The 16,893-nt window shown below is 52.1% G+C and overlaps 2 protein-coding genes across 2 annotated transcripts in view; both read left to right on the forward strand.

Annotated features, from left to right (window-relative positions):
- The window catches only part of Nudt3 (nudix hydrolase 3), a 53,436-nt gene extending 44,949 nt beyond the window's left edge, over positions 1–8,487 (forward strand). The window contains exons 3-5 of the mRNA XM_028777025.1: positions 1,350–1,394; positions 2,639–2,723; positions 6,913–8,487. Of these exons, the coding sequence (XP_028632858.1) occupies positions 1,350–1,394; positions 2,639–2,723; positions 6,913–7,079 (297 nt within the window). The 3' untranslated portion in view covers positions 7,080–8,487. The remainder of the gene's footprint in view (positions 1–1,349; positions 1,395–2,638; positions 2,724–6,912) is intronic.
- Positions 4,377–6,538, forward strand: LOC114629039 (60S ribosomal protein L11-like). Its single transcript, XM_028777024.1, has one exon. The coding sequence runs from the start codon at positions 5,574–5,576 to the stop codon at positions 6,108–6,110; it is 537 nt and encodes a 178-aa protein (XP_028632857.1). The 5' UTR covers positions 4,377–5,573; the 3' UTR covers positions 6,111–6,538.
- Positions 8,488–16,893: the final 8,406 nt, after the last annotated feature.

Here is a 16,893-nt window from a genome sequence, read left to right on the forward strand (position 1 = left end):
GGGTGAGGACCTTCATCATCAGTAAGCACAGATTTCTGATCAAAGAGAGCATCAGAGCCACCCCCTTACATCTAGTCCTTTTGGTTTGTTTTGATTGGTTTATTTTATTTTTTTGAGACAGGGTTTCTCTGTGTAGCCCTGACTGTCCAGGAACTCACTCTGTAGACCAGGCTGGCCTCAGACTCACGGAGATCTGCCTCTGCCTTCTAAGTGCTGGATTAAAGGCACACAGGATCACTGCCAGGTTGAAATCTAGTCTTTTACATCAGTCTTTTGACTTTCTTAGGAATTTTAGACAACATTCCTGGAAGCTGGCTCAACAGTTAAAAGAACACGCTTCTTCCAGAGCGCCTGAGTTAGGTTCCCCGCACCCGTGTTGTGTGACTCACGGCGTCTTGATTTTCCTGTCCTCTTTCTGCGTCCCTGGGTGTACACACACACACACACCATGTAGACGTAAATTAACATTTAAGTGAATTAAATAACTTTAAAGAAGGAGAGAGATGTGTGGAAACCAGGGTAACCCAGAGAAACTGGGATGAGAAGAGCAGCCAGCAGTGACGACTGCTCCTGACGAGGGAAGGCCAGTGACCTGGGGCGGACTGAGACGTTCATCGCCCACGAGCCCAAAGGCTCAGCAGCCATCAGAAGGGCCTTAGGCATGAAGAATATGTACTAAGAACGTGGAAACAGCCACCGGTGATACACTCTCTCCATTGCTCAGTGACATCTGTCACCAGAAGACCTGGATGGTGATGGTTCCGTTGGCTCACTGTTTGCCACACAGACAGCCAGAGACATGTCAGTGAAGACTCTTGCTGGCATGGACTGCAGTCGTGCCCCTGCCTGGGCACCGGGGCCTTCAGCACTCAAATATTTGTGCTGCGTGAATAAATAAACGAAATAGCACAAGGTTTTTGGTGTAGTTTTGTTGGCCTTCGTATGTCACCTTATTGTGTGTCAAGTTTTTCTGTAGTGAGAGAGACATGAGGCACTCTGCTCCAGCATGTCTTCCTATGACCACTCGGTGTGCGTGCAGGAAATGTAGGTGTGCGAGCCCACAGGCCCGAGTCCTCCCGAGCCGCATACTCATGGGCTTTGTTGTGCTTTTTGGGGGGTGGGAGTTGCCCATGGAGCCCGGAGAGGATGTCAGATCTGCTAGAGTTCCAGGCAGTTGTGAGTCGCCTGACACGGGTGCTGGGCTCCAAATGCAGGTCTTCTGGAAAGGCAGAAGTGCTGCTCCGTGCTGAGGCATGTCTCCAACGCCCTCACCCTTACATACAAGACTGCAGAACACTTGTAAGTGACGAGTACTGTCCTGTGCTCATGCTTCTGTCTCCCTCTTTCAGGCTGGAGTAAAAGGGACGCTGGGAAGACTAGTTGGAATTTTTGAGGTAAGTCTGCTAACGCCTTTGTTCTGAAAGTCGTTAATAACAATGTTTTCCTGTCCTGGGAAGGGGCCTCAGGTCTCACTGAATGTCAGGACAGGCGGCCGAGCAGACAGACAGGCGGCTGAGCAGACTAGATTCTCTGCTTTTCATTGCTCTTTTGTGTTTGTGTGGATGCCTGTGTGTACATGTCTGGAGACCTGAGAACAACTTCATATGTCATTCCTTAGGTGCTGTCTACTTTGGTTTTTGAGAAAGGGCTTCTCACTGGCCTGGAGCTCACCAGATAGTCTAGCTTGAGTCCCAGCAATCCCCCTGCTTCCACCTCCCCAATGGTTACAGGCTTACCTTCTGTGCCCAGCTTCTCCTTCCATGGGTTCTGGAGTTGACCCAGGCCCCAGGCGTGTACAGCGTGTTGTTTCCCTTGCTGCCGTTTGCCTTGCTGCCGTTTCCTCCTGCTCTTCCAGTGAGAAGAGGGGTAGAGGAGCGGAGACGGGGCGGCTAGGCATAAGAGGAGGTTCCAGGAAGAAAGGGAACAGCGGGGCTGCGGGTCAGTCAGGAGCGAGGGCGCAGGCCTCACTCAGCTGTTGGCCCTGTGCACCCACAGTCTGTGCACCCCTTTTCCCCAGTCAGCCGCTATCACTGTGCAGCCCTAGTTAGGGGAAGAAGGAAGGGAGTGTAAAGCTTGGGCCTGAGGAGTGGGCTCAGCTAGACAGGCGGCCCAGTCATTGAGAGGGCGGGGCATGGCGGCACACACCTTTAATCCCAGAGTCCTGCTCCAGAAGATTAGACACCTTCCAGCCTTCATGGGTGTGTACACACACCCAAAAAAAACATAATTAAAAAAAAAATGAGGGGGCCTGGAGAGATGGCTCAGTGGTTAAGAGCACTGACTGCTCTTCCTGAGGTCCTGAGTTCAATTCCCAGCAACCACATGGTGGCTCACAACCATCTGTAATGGGGTCTCATGCCCTCTTCTGGTGTGTCTGAAGACAGCGACAGTGTGTTCACATACATGAAATAAAATAAAAAATACTGAAATCTATCCAAAGTGTGCCCTCTGTTCTGGTGGAACCCTCTTGGAAAGAACAGCAGAAGCAGAGGGCATCATATGTCCTGACTTTCTGGAGTGTACAGCAGTGCTTCTGTAAGCATCACAGCCCACTGAGGAGCACTCTCCCTGGGGAACACTCTCACTGAGGAGCACCCCTCATTAAGGAGGACCTCTCTGTTCTTTCTGTGCGCTCCAGAACCAGGAGAGGAAGCACAGGACGTATGTGTACGTGCTGATCGTCACAGAGGTGCTGGAAGACTGGGAGGACTCCGTGAACATCGGTAAGTGAGCACGGGGCCCGGGGTCATGCCCAGGCTCTGCCCAGACGAGATATGTGTGTGTTGTGTGGAGGAACACAGAACACACCCTGACGCTGACTTCAGAATTTCTGGTGTCTCCAGTGAAGCCGAGGCTGCAAGTGGCTGGAGTGGAAGTACGTCCCTGAACAATCAGAAATGTCTCTAACATGAAATCGGGTCCTCCCCAAAGGGGCTATCCTGCTGTACCTCTTGAACAGATGCTGACCTCAGGATCTGCCATGCTGGTCCACTCTAGCCATTGGACCAAAGATGAGAGCAGGATGCGGTCTGTGTCTTAGCTCTCGTTCACACCACTGGGCTGGGCTGTGGAGAGGTGGGGGCCCTGCTTAGATTGTGCCAGGCCCTGGATTCTGTCCCCAGCACCACAAAAAAATTTCAAGACATCAGTATAGTGTGTGGGGCTTGAAAAGGAGACCAAGTTGGTTGTGCTTTATAGCTGTCCTTGCAGGAGCCTAGCAGGGGCCACACCCAGGTTGGTTTTGGTTTTGCTTTCTTAATTTCATGTGCATTGGTGCTTTGCCTGGATGTAAGTCTGTGTGAAGCTGTCAGGTCCCCTGGAACTGGATTGAAGACAGCTGTGAGCTGCCATGTGGTTGCTGGGAACTGAACTCAGGACTTCTGGAAAAGCTACCAGTGCTCTTAACCTCTGAGCCATCTCTCCAGCCCCACAGTTTTTAAGGTGGCATTGCTTGTTTGTATGCAGAGCAGCCTTTTCCTTGCTTGTCAGTGTTACTCAGTGTTAACTCCAGCGAAGGCATCTGAGTACGGCACTCACTCCTGGCGTTCTGGCCTCGCAGTGCTGGAGGCACAGAGTGCTCCACCCACACACCAGCCTCGCAGTGCTGGAGGCACAGAGTGCTCCACCCACACACCAGCCTCGCAGTGCTGGAGGCACAGAGTGCTCCACCCACACACCAGCCTCGCAGTGCTGGAGGCACAGCGTGCGCCATCCACACAGCCTCCCATTGCTATGCCAGTGACATGGGTCTCGTATAAGTCACCGGCAGGCGGAGGCACGCCGCCTTCATGGTGCTGTGTGCAGTAGGTGGGAAGCAGCTAGAGCTGCAGAGGGGTGGAGACAGAGTGTGAGGTGGACAGTGGGTGAGGTGGCTCACCCCCATCTGTCCTGTCTGAGGAAAGAAAGGACAGTGTCACCGACAGGACGTTAGGTCAGCGAGTGCTGTTGTCTGCGCTGGCTGATGTGGAGCCGTCCTGGGCGCTCTTCCCAGTGCTGTAGACAAGGCTGGCCATGCCATGCTGGCACACAGTACAGCGGCAGCAGAGCTCCCCGAGGCCCACGCTTCCTAGGGTGTCCTCATGCGCTGCATGCTCTCCTGGAGTTAAAGACAACGGCAAGATTAAGTTCTTTTCCTAGGGACTGAGAATTCAGCTTGGTGCTAGAACATTTGCCCACCAAACAAAAGGCCCAGGCTCCATCTCCACACACACAACCTGTCTCTGTATAGACACATGTGTTGAGATAGGTGTGAATTAAGAAGTATGCCATTGCCAGGCAGTGGTGGCGCACGCCTTTAATCCCAGCACTTGGGAGGCAGAGGCAGGTGGATTTCTAAGTTCAAGGCCAGTCTGGTCTACAGAGTGAGTTCCAGGACAGCCAGGGCTACACAGAGAAACCCTGTCTCGAACAAACCACACACACACAAAAAGCAGGCCATTGTTTCTAGTTGCTGACATTGCAGGCTGTTAGCGCCCTTGACAGGAAATGGTTAAATGCCAGCATGTCCTAATCCATGGATGCATGGCTAGGGACCTATTAGGTCAGTCCCCACCCCATTTTATGTCTATGGATGTTGTACTTTTATGTATGTCTGTGTACCACATACGAGCTCACTGCCCTCAGAACTAGAAGAGATGTCCTGGAACCATAGTTAAGGAGAGATGTGCGCCATCATGTGGGCCACCAGAAGGACTCTGTTCTTCTGGAAGGGTGGCCAGAAGCCCTGAGCCGCCATTCATCCCCAAGTTTTATTTTATAATATAGAAACTTATATAAGAAACAATATAAAATTTAAAAGAACCAACTACAGTCAAAAACATGTAACCCATGGGGCTGTCGAGCTGGCTCAGAGGTTAACAGTATCTACTCTTTAAAGGACCCAGGTCAGACTCCCAGTACCCAAGTAGTAGCTCACAGCCCTCTGTGGCTTCAGGTCCAGATCTGACTCCCTCTTCTGGACTTTGTGTGCACCAGGTGCACATGTGGTCTACACACATTCACAGACAAACACTTAGACACGTAAGACATGTAAGACGCGTAAGACGCGTAAGCCTGGAGAGAGAGAAGAAAAGCAGGCTCTCATTAGTCTTTAACAGATTAGGAAGTAAGTCCTACTTACTATCCATCTTGCATGTGAGGAAAATGGAGGACGGAGGAGTCCGTAACCTGCCCAAGGCTCCCCAGGTCGCGAAGCCGGAGGAACGCCTGGAGTGCAGCACACCGACTCCATGGCCCAGCTCTGGCCGCACTGGCTGTATCTTATCTGCTTCTCTCACTGTTGGAGGAGAAGCCAGGCCTCCCACCTCAGACTAGTGTCCAGCCGCTGAGCTCAGGCTGGCTCTGCTGCTCCAGCCTGACACAGTTGTATTTACTGCCCACAGAGCCAGAAAGAAAGTCTGTACAAGAAAACCAAGCCAGTTGTGGTAGCATCCACCTTTAGTACTAGCAGTCTGGAGGCAGAGGCAGGAGGACCTCTGTGAGTTCAAGGCCAGCCTGGTCTACATAGACTATGTCTCAAATAAGACAAAACATTAACTTTAATAAAAGTAGACTCAGGCTTCCTGTTCTGCACCATGGCGCAAAATCAGGGTGAGAAGGAGAACCCCATGCGGGAACTTCACGTCCGCAAACTCTGCCTCAACATCTGTGTGGGGGAGAGCGGAGACAGACTGACCCGGACAGCCAAGGTGTTGGAGCAGCTCACAGGCCAGACCCCTGTGTTTTCCAAAGCTAGATACACTGTCAGGTTCTCTGGCATCCGGAGAAATGAGAAGATTGCTGTTCACTGCACAGTCCACGGAGCCAAGGCCGAGGAGATTCTGGAGAAAGGCCTGAAGGTGCGGGAGTATGAGTTACAGAAAAATAACTTCTCAGATACTGGAAACTTTGGTTTTGGAATTCAGGAACACATTGACCTGGGCATCAAACACGACCCAAGCATTGGCATCTACGGCCTGGACTTCTATGTGGTGCTGGGTAGGCCAGGTTTCAGCATCGCAGACAAGAAGCGCAGAACAGGCTGCACTGGGGCCAAACACAGGATCAGCAAAAAGGAGGCCATGCGCCGGTTCCAGCGGAAGTATGATGGGATCATCCTTCCTGGAAAATAAATTTTATCTAAAAAACCAATAAAACTTTCTCAGAAATGCAAAACAAAAAATAAGGTAGACTCAGAATGACAATTTGTTAGGTTGCGTAGTGTTTTGGTTTTGTAATTTTCTTTTTTCTGAATTAGCACATGTGCTGTATGTGCATGTGGGTGGTGCAGCCGCCCACGGCTCACCATGGACCTGGGATGATGTGCGTGTGGGTGGGTACGGCTCACCGTGCACCCAGGGAGCCGCTCTGCAGTCGTCAGCTGTCTTGAGTTTTACGAGGCTTCAGAGACTGGACCGGGCTCGCCAGCCATCTTTGCTTCTGTGCCGATCCATCACTTACACAGGATTTTAGTTGAGGGAGTGAGATAGCAGATTATGTCACTCATCATGGTGGTCCCGGCAGCCGGTGCTGGCTGATGTCTGCCTAAAGATGAGGACGATGAACCCTCCTTGGGGATGTGGCTGACGGGCGGGCTCCGAGCCCTGGAGAGGCTGCCTGCAGAGGAGTACGTGCTGGCACAGCCTCCGTGCAGCTCAGACAGCCGCCTCCTGCAGTGGGCTCCGCAGGCCTGTGCGGGCTTTACATTTGTAAGGAAGGAAAAGTACTGAGAATGGTGCTTCGGGACAGATGGAGGTAGGCTCTCATGTAGCCCAGGCTGGCCTTGGGTTCCCTGAGTAGTAACCAAGGATGACCTTCAGCTCCTGATCCTCCAGAGTTCAGGGGTCACAGGCACCGCTGCCTGAAGCCTGCCTCCCCCTCCGAGCTGTGCCCGCCGCTCCCAGCCTGTGCTCACCTCTTCCCTTGCCCCCACAGGAAGGAAGAGAGAGTGGTTTAAGATAGACGACGCCATCCGGGTACTGCAGTGCCACAAGCCTGTGCAGGCGTCCTACTTCGAGGCCTTGAGGCAAGGCTACTCCGCCAACAACGGCACCCCTGTGGTGCCCACCACCTACTCCAGCTCCATGTCAGGCATAAGATGATTGCAGACGTCTGTAAGAGCCTGAGAGTGGAAGGCAGACTGAAGTGTGGCTCTCCTCACACCCTCACCCTCACGGCCTCTTTCCCCCAGGCATGGCGGGCGGGCGGTAGAGAGGGCACACCGAGGTGCTGCTGTGGGCTGTGGCGCGAGGCGGGTGGGTGTGGCATGGTGGGAACTCTTCTCTTCCTGAGGGTGGGGCTGTAACTCTCGAGTACTTTCCTGCATGCCCGCTCCTCCCGCTCACCCTGCCCTCAGAGAGGGCACCTCCCTCTCCTCCTTGGGTTCTGAAGTGTTCCCGTTTGTCTCATCCCAGCCTGGCCAGATATTTCCTCTGATTTTTTGTTTTTCCATTAAAAGACATCCATGTGTGATGAAACTTTCTAAAAATCTGTCCTGTAATGTGCTGTTGAGTCCTGTAGGTTGGCCACACGCCCTCAGGACGCCTCTGTCTACACACTGTATCCTGACGTGTGAAGTGCAAATAAGTGGCTTAGGAAGAGGATCCTAACTGTTTTCCAAGTTTTGGGTTTTTTTTTCTTTCTTTTTGTTTTTTTCCAGATACTTCTAGTTTAAGCCCCTCCCTCCCTCCCTCCCTCCCTCCCTCTTCATGTTTGTTTAACGCTAGTAACTTGGCGGGCTTCTCTGTGCTCTGTTCCCGGCCATGTCGAGCCTAGCCACCTTCCTCTCGCTCCTGGGACCCTGGCCCTCTCTAGGCTATTCCCATGCCAAGGAAAACAGAAGAGAACCTGTTTTCTTTTCTGTTACCAAGCCTGGAAAAACAGTGATAGGCATTGCATTCTGCCCGATAGGCTCACAGCAGGCTTTGAACTGGACCCCGTCACTGTCTTAGAGGCTGGACCATCAGGCACCACGTCTGTCCTGCTGGCTGGGAATTCTTTCTATAATGCTACTTATTGCTGACATGGCCTCTCTTACCCTTGTATGCCTTACACCACGCTGACCTGGATATGGCCCCATGCTCTGCTGCTCTGCAGCCATCCTGTATAGCTCTGTCGCCGTGCTGAGAGGCCCCACCGAGGTCCTGAGAAATACATGGGGGAAGGTGTGTGAGCATGTATGTGTGTGCCAAGGGCTGACCAAGAGCGCCCCGAGCAAGCATCGGCGTTCTGTCCGCCAGGTGTGAGAGGGGCCCATTGGGGACCTAGCTTGCTGCAGACTCCGGTGGTATTTTATGGAGGTTTTGTGCCGAACTCATCTGCCAGCTGTGGTGTTTAGTCGGGAAGTAAAGGGTGCTGGGAAGGCCTTGAGCAAGGGGGCGAGAGGTAGCCTGGCTTAGAATGGAATCTCGGGACTCTGTGGTGTTGCCTATGTTGAAACGTAGCCAAGATGTGAAATTAAAATAGCACTTCTCTTTATTTAAAAACTAATAAATACTCAAACTTTGAAAAGCTTTTTCTCTTTGTTCCACATATGGACTGTATGTGGTGACGCATGCTATCGACAGTCAACACTTCCTGGTATCAACCGGTAGACTCAAAGTTTTACATGTATCTGATTTGCATTTGTACCTCAGTGTTGAAACAGATTTCAACTCAGTGTGTGTGGGAGGGGTGTCGAGGGATACTCAGACCTCAGGACAGGAGTGGCCTCCAGAGGTAGTGGCCCAGTGAGATTTGAGTTCAGAGGCGGGCTTGCTTGTCACAGGTCCCACTGGTGGACCAAAGCTCTGTTTCTTATTGCCTGGTTCAGAGCATCCTGAAGTCCCGTCCACACAAACAGAGGAAATAATCCCAAACCACAGTCTTCTGGGTCAGCTCTCCCTCAGCTGTGCAGCCTAAGGGAGCTGTGCCGGGAAGCTGCCCTGCCCAGTGAAGGAAGCTGTAGGGATGCCTGACTGTGCCCACATTAAGGCCAGTTTTGACTGTTGTTGGCATCACTGGATCAGTAAAGTAAACCAAATTCTCTTCAGTGGCCTCAGTGGCCTGTTAGAGGAGTTAGCCACAGAGATTGGACCAGTTCAGCTAACAGAAGCCAGCTCTGAACAGGTCGAGAGTCCGCCGACAGTTTTCCTGCGCCCTGAGGAGTGGGGCTGGTGTTTTTCCTCCTTGGCACGGTCAGCATGCTGGCGGCTGTTGCTGGCATAGTTAGAGTTCTTTTGTGATAGATTGGTCAGAGCCTCAGTGTTGAACGACACAGTGAAGAAAGTAGAAAGAACAAGAAATTAAAAAAACCAAACTCGCCCGAGCCCAGACTCTGTCGTGGATGTCAAGTCCCCCTAATATTCCCATGCTTCTCCCCAGCCTGATGGGAACTGGCTCACAGTAAATGTGCATATCCTAGATCCTGTCCCATCCTGTCCCTGCAGAAATGCCCATTAGAGTCCACCCTACTCTGGGTAGAAAAAGATAATGTATCCCTTTTTGTTGGTCTGTAGTTATAGAAATTGCAGTGAGGTCATGTGACCTTTTTGTGTGATTGAGAACAAGCAAGAAGCAGGGCATAGTTTAATTCTAGAGTAATGCTAATAATCTCAACACTTGGAGGGCTGAGGCAGGAGGATAGCTGCCATTTAAGAGTAGCCTGGGCTCCATAGCCTTTAAGAGAGGGAGGCAGAACAAGAAAGAATATGAATCAGGCCGGGCAGTGGTGGCGCATACCTTTAATCCCAGCACTTGGGAGGCAGAGGCAGGTGGATTTCTGAGTTCGAGGCCAGCCTGGTCTACAGAGTGAGTTCCAGGACAGCCAGGGCTCCACAGAGAAACCTTGTCTCAAAAAAAAACAAACAAAAGAAAAAGAATATGAATCAGACGTGTTGCAGCCACTGAAACACGAGCCCTGAGCCTCGGTCTTCTCAGACAAGCGCAGGGCTGGACAGCAAATCAACAGCCCTGTCAGTACTGTATAAAGAGGCTCCCTCCCTCCCTTGCCCAACTTGCCCTACCTGGCCGAGCCCTCAGCTGGATGAGACCTGTGGGAGTGTCGCCATCCAAGAGGCCTCTGCAAGCCTAGAATTGGCACAGAGGACTCCCATCCTGGGCCTTGTGCTGCAGAGCACATGCAGACAGGAGCCTGTTGGTGGTCCTGCTTCCCGGGGGCGGCTGCAGCGAGCAGGGTGAGTCACTTCCCCGGGAGTGGGTCAGTGGTTTGTACGTGGAGCTGCATAGCAAGGCTTCTTGGTGGCAGAGATGTATGTGGGTTGGGAGTTGGCCTGGCGGCCTCTGGGCTTGTTGCTGAGAAGCCAGTTCACAGGGGAAGCATACAGCTGACCCGCTCCCCTGCCCCTTTCTCTCTGGTGCGCTTCTCACTGGAGGCTGGCTCTGCAGCTCAGAGATGGGCTTGCCCCTTCCGCATCCTCCCCTGTCCTACAGGCACTGCTCACATGTGCCCCACTCTGGTCCACATCTTTGTGAGAGTCCCGTCTTCATTTTCAAAAGAGCCCAGCCCGAGCTATGTCCCCATCTCAGGTCACAGAAAGGCCTGAAGAAGCACTGTGGTGTGGTTTTGTTTTGTTTTGAGATAAGATCTCACTGAGTAGCTAGCCTTGCTTGTTCTGGTCACTATGTAGACCAGGATGGTCTTCAGCTCACAAAGTACCTGCCTCGGCCCCCAGAGTGCTTGGATGAAAGGCCCGTGGGACCACACTCAGCTAAGCAGTGTGGGTTTTGTTGCAGTTTGTTGATTTAACAATTTTTGGAGTATACTCTGAGGATTTCCTGGTTGAGATAAGGTTTAGAATTGAAGAGGAAGAAAACCTAAAGAAAAAGGGGAGTTGGCTGGGCAGTGGTGGCGCACGCCTTTGATCCCAACACTTGGGAGGCAGAGGCAGGCAGATTTCTGAGTTCGAGGCCAGCCTAGTCTACAGAATGAGTGCCAGGACAGCCCGGGCTATACAGAGAAACCCTATCTTGGAAAACCAAAAAAAAAAAAAAAGAAAGAAAGAAAGAAAAAGGGGAGTCAGCTGTAATTGACAATACTTCCATCTGAGATTAAGAAAAACAGTCGTCTTCTTGACAAGAGGGGTAGGGGGGTGCTGGGCAGGCAGAGCGGTGCAGCCTGTCCGTGCCAGAGGAACAGGGAAGCCACTTAGCTCTTTCCAAAGGTACTTGTGCCCACCCTCTGGGGTGGGGCCTGTCTCCTCTGTATGTGGTAGCCCACTGGTGAGCACCCTATTATCTAGAGTGTCCAGGAGCAGACCCCCATGTCCGGGTAGCTGTTTTCCATGTCACTTTACGGCATTAGGACAGGTTGACTGCCACCTGAGGGTGTTCTGTGCTGTGGCCCCTAGGTCCCCTTCCCCGTTGTCCACAGCTCTGTGTTGTGGCCATGGCTGTGAGTTTGGGAGGGACTTGATGCTTCTACCCCGCAGTGTAGACTGGGGGTCCACCTGGCCCCTTTTCATTTGTGGTATTTGGTTCACTCCTGAGTGAAGTCAGGTAGTCCTGTGAGTTTGGCTGTCTGACGTGACGCTTTAAGAGTCACTCCTGTGCCTTACAGCTTCCGTACAGTGTGGTTCAGGGAGTCTTAGCGTGTTTTAGAACATGGCATATGCCCTAGGTTGGAGAGCCCAGTGGGAAGACTGTTCTCTCACAGGCCAGAGGGCCTACACTGGGGAGGAAAAAGCCCTGGTGAGGGGCCCTCTAGAAGGTAAGTCATCGCTTTTCCCTTCCCTAGTGGCCAGTCATTTGCTCAGCCCAGGCCTTCTGTCACTTACAAAGGACCAATTGTCAGCCCCAGCCCTTGTTCTTACCTGACTTCTTATTAGACTTCAACAACACTGGAAAAGACCTCTATTCTATTTATTTCGGTTTTTCTGTCCTGGAACTTGTTCTGTAGACCAGGCTGGCCTCAAACGCAGTGATTCATCTGCCTCCGACTCCCAAGTGCTGGAATTGAAGGTGTGCGTGCACCACAATGCCTGGCTTTAGGGAAAAGGATGAGTGCCCCAGTCCAGCAGTTGGTTGAGCATTCAAACTCCTGGCTTTGGGTTCAAGTGGCTGCTCTTAGGAAATCGTTTTACCTCGGAGGTAGCCTGCAAACTCCTGCAGGCCACTCCTTAATTTGAGCAGTGTTTCTGACTCTTTGGCCCTGAGTTGAGCAGTCTTCTAAGCCAGCAACTGTCGGTAGCCTCTCCCCCTCTTAATACAGGACTAACAGCCTTCCCCTCAGCCCTTCTGTGATGAAGAGACAGGCCACTGATGAGAGACAGGTTGCTCCTTGCCTGCAGCTTAAAAGATCGGACTTGTTCGGGGGAAGACGGAGCTACTTTGGAAAGCCAGGAACGGCTCTAGGGTGAGGCTTGGGAAGACCCCGCTGTGCAGGTAGGATGAGGAGGCCTTTCTCAGACAGTAAGAGGAAAGGAGGATGGTCTCGCAGCCCACAGCCGAGGGTGTGCTGTGCAGTGCAAGTGACAGGATCAATTGGTCCAGTGTGTTGTAAACGAATCAGCCTGTGAGCGTTGGCCGTGTGCTCCGGTTTTTATGGTCAGAACACTTAAACAGCTGGTCATAATCAAAGAAAAGGTTTTGTGTTTAAAATCGTAGCACAGATGGCTCCCAGTCGGGTGACTGTTTAAAGAATGTGGGGAAGCTCTCGACGGCCTCAAGCTGCTGAGGCGAAAGCTAAGTGCCGCCCTACCTGCCTGGCCGAGGTGAGGCGGGGCAGGAGCATCTTGAGTCTGGCTGCGCTGAGCTCAGAGGTCTCATCTCATCTCATCTAGAGCTCTGTTGGGGATGGGGACTGAGGACCCTGGTTACAGCCCTCCTCCACTCGGCAGCAGAAAGGATACAGTGGCTGGGACTCACCCACGTAGCCCATGTCACGGGGGGGCAGAATGGCCCCATATTTATCTCTTCTGTCCCTTTAGACCTTTTAGCTGAGGCTTAATGGTCAAATTTAGTCTGTGACGGAGACTCAGGCCAGGTACGCCATGCTTCACAGGGGACACAGAGATAGCTGATACGCCAGAGTCACCAGAGGAGTCACACAAGTAACGCCAAGTGAGCTGGGTAGAACATGCTAAGGAGTGGCCTTGGAGAGAAGGAAGGGCTGTTGGCCTTAAAGCTCCTGGCCCTCGCAAGAGCGCGAGTGTGGGATGGTGGAGCCCTCCCTCCCAGCCAAAGGGGCTTCACAGCCCGTGGGGCATGGCCATGGTTTCCATTTTTCCAACAGCCTTGCCTGGCACTTCTTGGAAAGCCCAGCATTTCCTTTTGCCCGCTCTTGCCACCAGCCCAGCCTGGCCCCCTTCCCGGTGTCCTCAGAGCCCTGCCGGGGAGGCCTTGGCAGTCCTCTCGGGCACTGCGAGAAATGGAATCCCGTCCTGAGAAAGCAGAAGGAAATTGAGTTTTCCCGTTTGCCTTTCTCCATGTAATACCCTCGTGTTCTTCCACACCTCGCCCCTGGGATGGAGGCATGGGGGGGAAGCAAAGAAGAGTTCTTCACGTGGCAGGTGCCATCCCTTCACCCTTTACAGCAGGCAAGGAGGAGCCCCACAAGGAGGAGTCTCACAGACAGGGCACTTTGGCACTTGGGTAGCATTCCTACCCCTCAATAGCCCCCTCTGTCAAAACAAATGCTCACCCTTGTGAGTGATGCCCTTGCTCCCCGCTCCCCAATCTTCTCCTGCTGAGCCAGCTCAAGCTGTGCAGGAAGGACCCTGGAACCGTAAATGGTAAGCTGGTGCCAACCAATAAAAAATCAGTATTTGATATATGTCTGTTGGGGCTGCTGGGGTCTGTTCTCTTCTTCCCAGTGGCTTCCTGAGTCGTTCTGTTTGTTTGTTTTTTGAGACAGGGTTTCTCTGTGTAGTCCTGGCTGTCCTGAAACTCACTCTGTAGACCAGGCTGGCCTCGAACTCAGAAATCCGCCTGCCTCTGCCTCCCAAGTGCTGGGATTAAGGGTGTTGTGCCACCACTGCCCAGCTCTCCCTGAGTCGTTCTTAAAACTTTACTTATCGTTATCCTGGGAGTCACGGTGAGTGCATGTGCGTCACGGTGCACTGTAGACGTCAGAGAACAGCTTTATGGAGGGAGCCCCTGCCTCTCGCTCAGTCTCCAGTCACCGAGTCACATGACCCATCAATCCTCTGGTTCCGCTACACTTCCCCCCCCCACCTGCCCCCTTTTGCTGGTTCTTAAGGTCAGAGAAGGCCCCATGAAAGTCACGATTTGCCATTGAGAGAACCGGACCAGGTAACTCAGAGTCGCAGGGACAGTTAGGGTCCTGTTTTGTCTCCTCCTGTCTGCATGGTTGAAGGCACAGAAAACAAGGGAGAAACTGCCCTCCCTCTCCCCGCTAGCCCCGACATGGAAAAAGGGGCTTCCGTTTGCCTTTTGAGATGTGGGCTTCACTGTGTAGACCGTTCTGATTTCAGGTTCATAGGGCAGACTACCGTACCAAGCCGGAAGAGCATTTTTACTTTAATGAAAAACAATATAATGAGGTCTGTTTATAAATACATACACACACACCAAAAAACCCAACCAAAACAAAACCCATGCTGGAGAATACCGCCTTCGTGCACTCAGTGCACTCCTGAACCAGGGAAGTCGTGTGCCGGCTGCCCCTGAAGATTGTCCTGAGAGCCCGAAGAAGCCAAACCTACGAGGCTCTCCCTGTAGACTGGGGAGAGGGCCTACGGACGGATGGGAGTGGGAGCTGTAATAAACGGCACACGGTGACCAGATAAACACACCCATCCCTTAGCGCAGACTGGTCTGGTTTCCTGACCAAGTGAGTGGAAGACGGGCTTCCAGGACAGAGGTCTGGAGAATCTTGCGCAGAGGCGAGTGTGTGTGTGCCCCCAACGGGTGCTGACGCCATCTGGGTGATGATAAAGGTCAGTCCAGGTCACCTCGCTGGCGTAGCCACCACGGTCTCATGGCAGAAGGGTAGTCCCTCAACGACACTGACAGAGTCCACCAGGGGACGGCTGCCTGTCATGTCAGACGCCCCGCTCCCGAGTTCAGATCACGTGTGTTTCTGTGGCCTCTCGATGTCTCCTCTCACAGCCCACCTGGTTTTTCATTTTATTTTTGAGATTATAATTACATCATTCTCCCTTCTCTCTCTCCCATGTGCTCTTCCTCGTTCTTTCAAATGCATGGTCCCTTTTTTATTGATACCCTCTCTCTTGGTTTCCTTTTTTTTTTTTTTTTGTGAGAGAGTCTCTCTCTCTAAGCCCAGAGCGCACTGATTGAGCTAGACGGCCCGGCCAGCAAGCCCTGGGGGTCCTTAATCTCCACCTCCCCGGCACTGACGTTTCTGCATGTGACACTGTCCAGCTTTTATGTGAGAACCAGGGATCAAACTCAGCTTCACAAGGTTGTGCCGCAGAGTTCTTTCCTGGTAGAGCCGTCTCCTAGTGCCTGTTCTTCTTTGCTTTTGTTTGGTTAAGTAACACAGGCTGGCCGGGCGGTGGTGGCGCACGCCTTTGATCCCAGCACTTGGGAGGCAGAGGCAGGCAGATTTCTGAGTTCAAGGCTAGCCTGGTCTACAGAGTGAGTTCCAGGACAGCCAGGGCTACACAGAGAAACCCGTCTCAAAAAAAAAAAAAAAAAAACAACAACAAAAAAACAAACAAGTAACACAGGCTGGCCTTGAACTCATCATCCTCTTGCCTCAGCTTCCTTAGCTGGGATTACAGGTACGAATCCCTATCAGAGGGATGAGCCAACTGTCCTGTAGTTGTAACTGCAGTGTTAAAAGACAGTATACTCACATAAATTAAATAAACCTTAAATAAAAAAAAAAGACTTCCTCTGACCTACATCTTACTGAACACGTTCCTGTCACATCAGTGGTTGAGGTAAGTCAAAGTGTAAGGTGGTCTTCCTGCAGACTGACCGGGATTTGTATCTAGAAAAAAAGACATTAAAAGGTCCCCAGAAGTTATGACCTGAGTTATGGGAAGAAGTCCCGTAACCCAGTTATAAGTTATGACCCCAAAGAAAGCTGGATGGGCCGGAGCAAGAGGGAGAAGGGAAGGGGGAAAAGACAAAAAAGAGAAAGCAGGATGGTTGCTGACACTGTGTGGACAGGTTCTGCATTCCTGTCGGCCCCTGTGGATGGTCAGCATGGTAGCTCTGCTCATCCCTGTCCAGGTTTGGCTGCCGTCCCTGGAGATCTGATCACAGTGCTGAAAAAAAGCCCCATCCCATGCCGTGGCCTTTCTGGTGCAGGGTGACTTGGGGTCTGAGGGGTTACAGTTTTCTCATCACTGTCTTATGACATGCAGCCAGAATATCTGAGGATGCAGGCTGAGTCCTGAATAGTAGCAGTGTGCTGAGTGTGGGGCACAGGAACGTGGAGTTTGCCTAGTCCGTCTTATGGTCCCTGCGGGCGGTACTTCCGGCCACCCGGCCTGGAGCTCTTCAACTGAAAGACACGCACACATTAGCTTATTTTTGAAATGCTTTGACTACTCAAAAGCCAGGCAGAATAAATAAATAAAAATGAAGAGCTGGGCGGTGGTGGCGCACGCCCTTAATCCCAGCACTTGGGAGGCAGAGGCAGGTGGATTTCTGAGTTCGAGTCCAGCCTGGACTATAGAGTGAGTTTCAGGACAGCTAGAACTACACAGAGAAACCCTGTCTCGAAAAACCAAAAAAAAAAACAACAAAAAAAAAAAACAAAAAGGCCAGGCGGTTCTAATCCTCCCCAGGCTAGCATACTTTTCCCTCCAGTACTCCTGGCTCAACACCATCTTCATCTGCTTTTAACCTCGCTACTCTGTTACCTTCTGTGAGGCCCATTGGTCTATGCTGCTCAAGAGGCTTCTGGGCAGCGCTTCCGCTTCCAGGGCAGCTTTTCCTTTCACCTACATTCCAGACAATCTTCCCTCTGCAGCTCTAAATCTG

This window comes from Grammomys surdaster, unplaced genomic scaffold (genome assembly GCF_004785775.1).
Source record: "Grammomys surdaster isolate TR1022 unplaced genomic scaffold, NIH_TR_1.0 277, whole genome shotgun sequence".
Lineage (NCBI taxonomy): Eukaryota > Metazoa > Chordata > Mammalia > Rodentia > Muridae > Grammomys > Grammomys surdaster.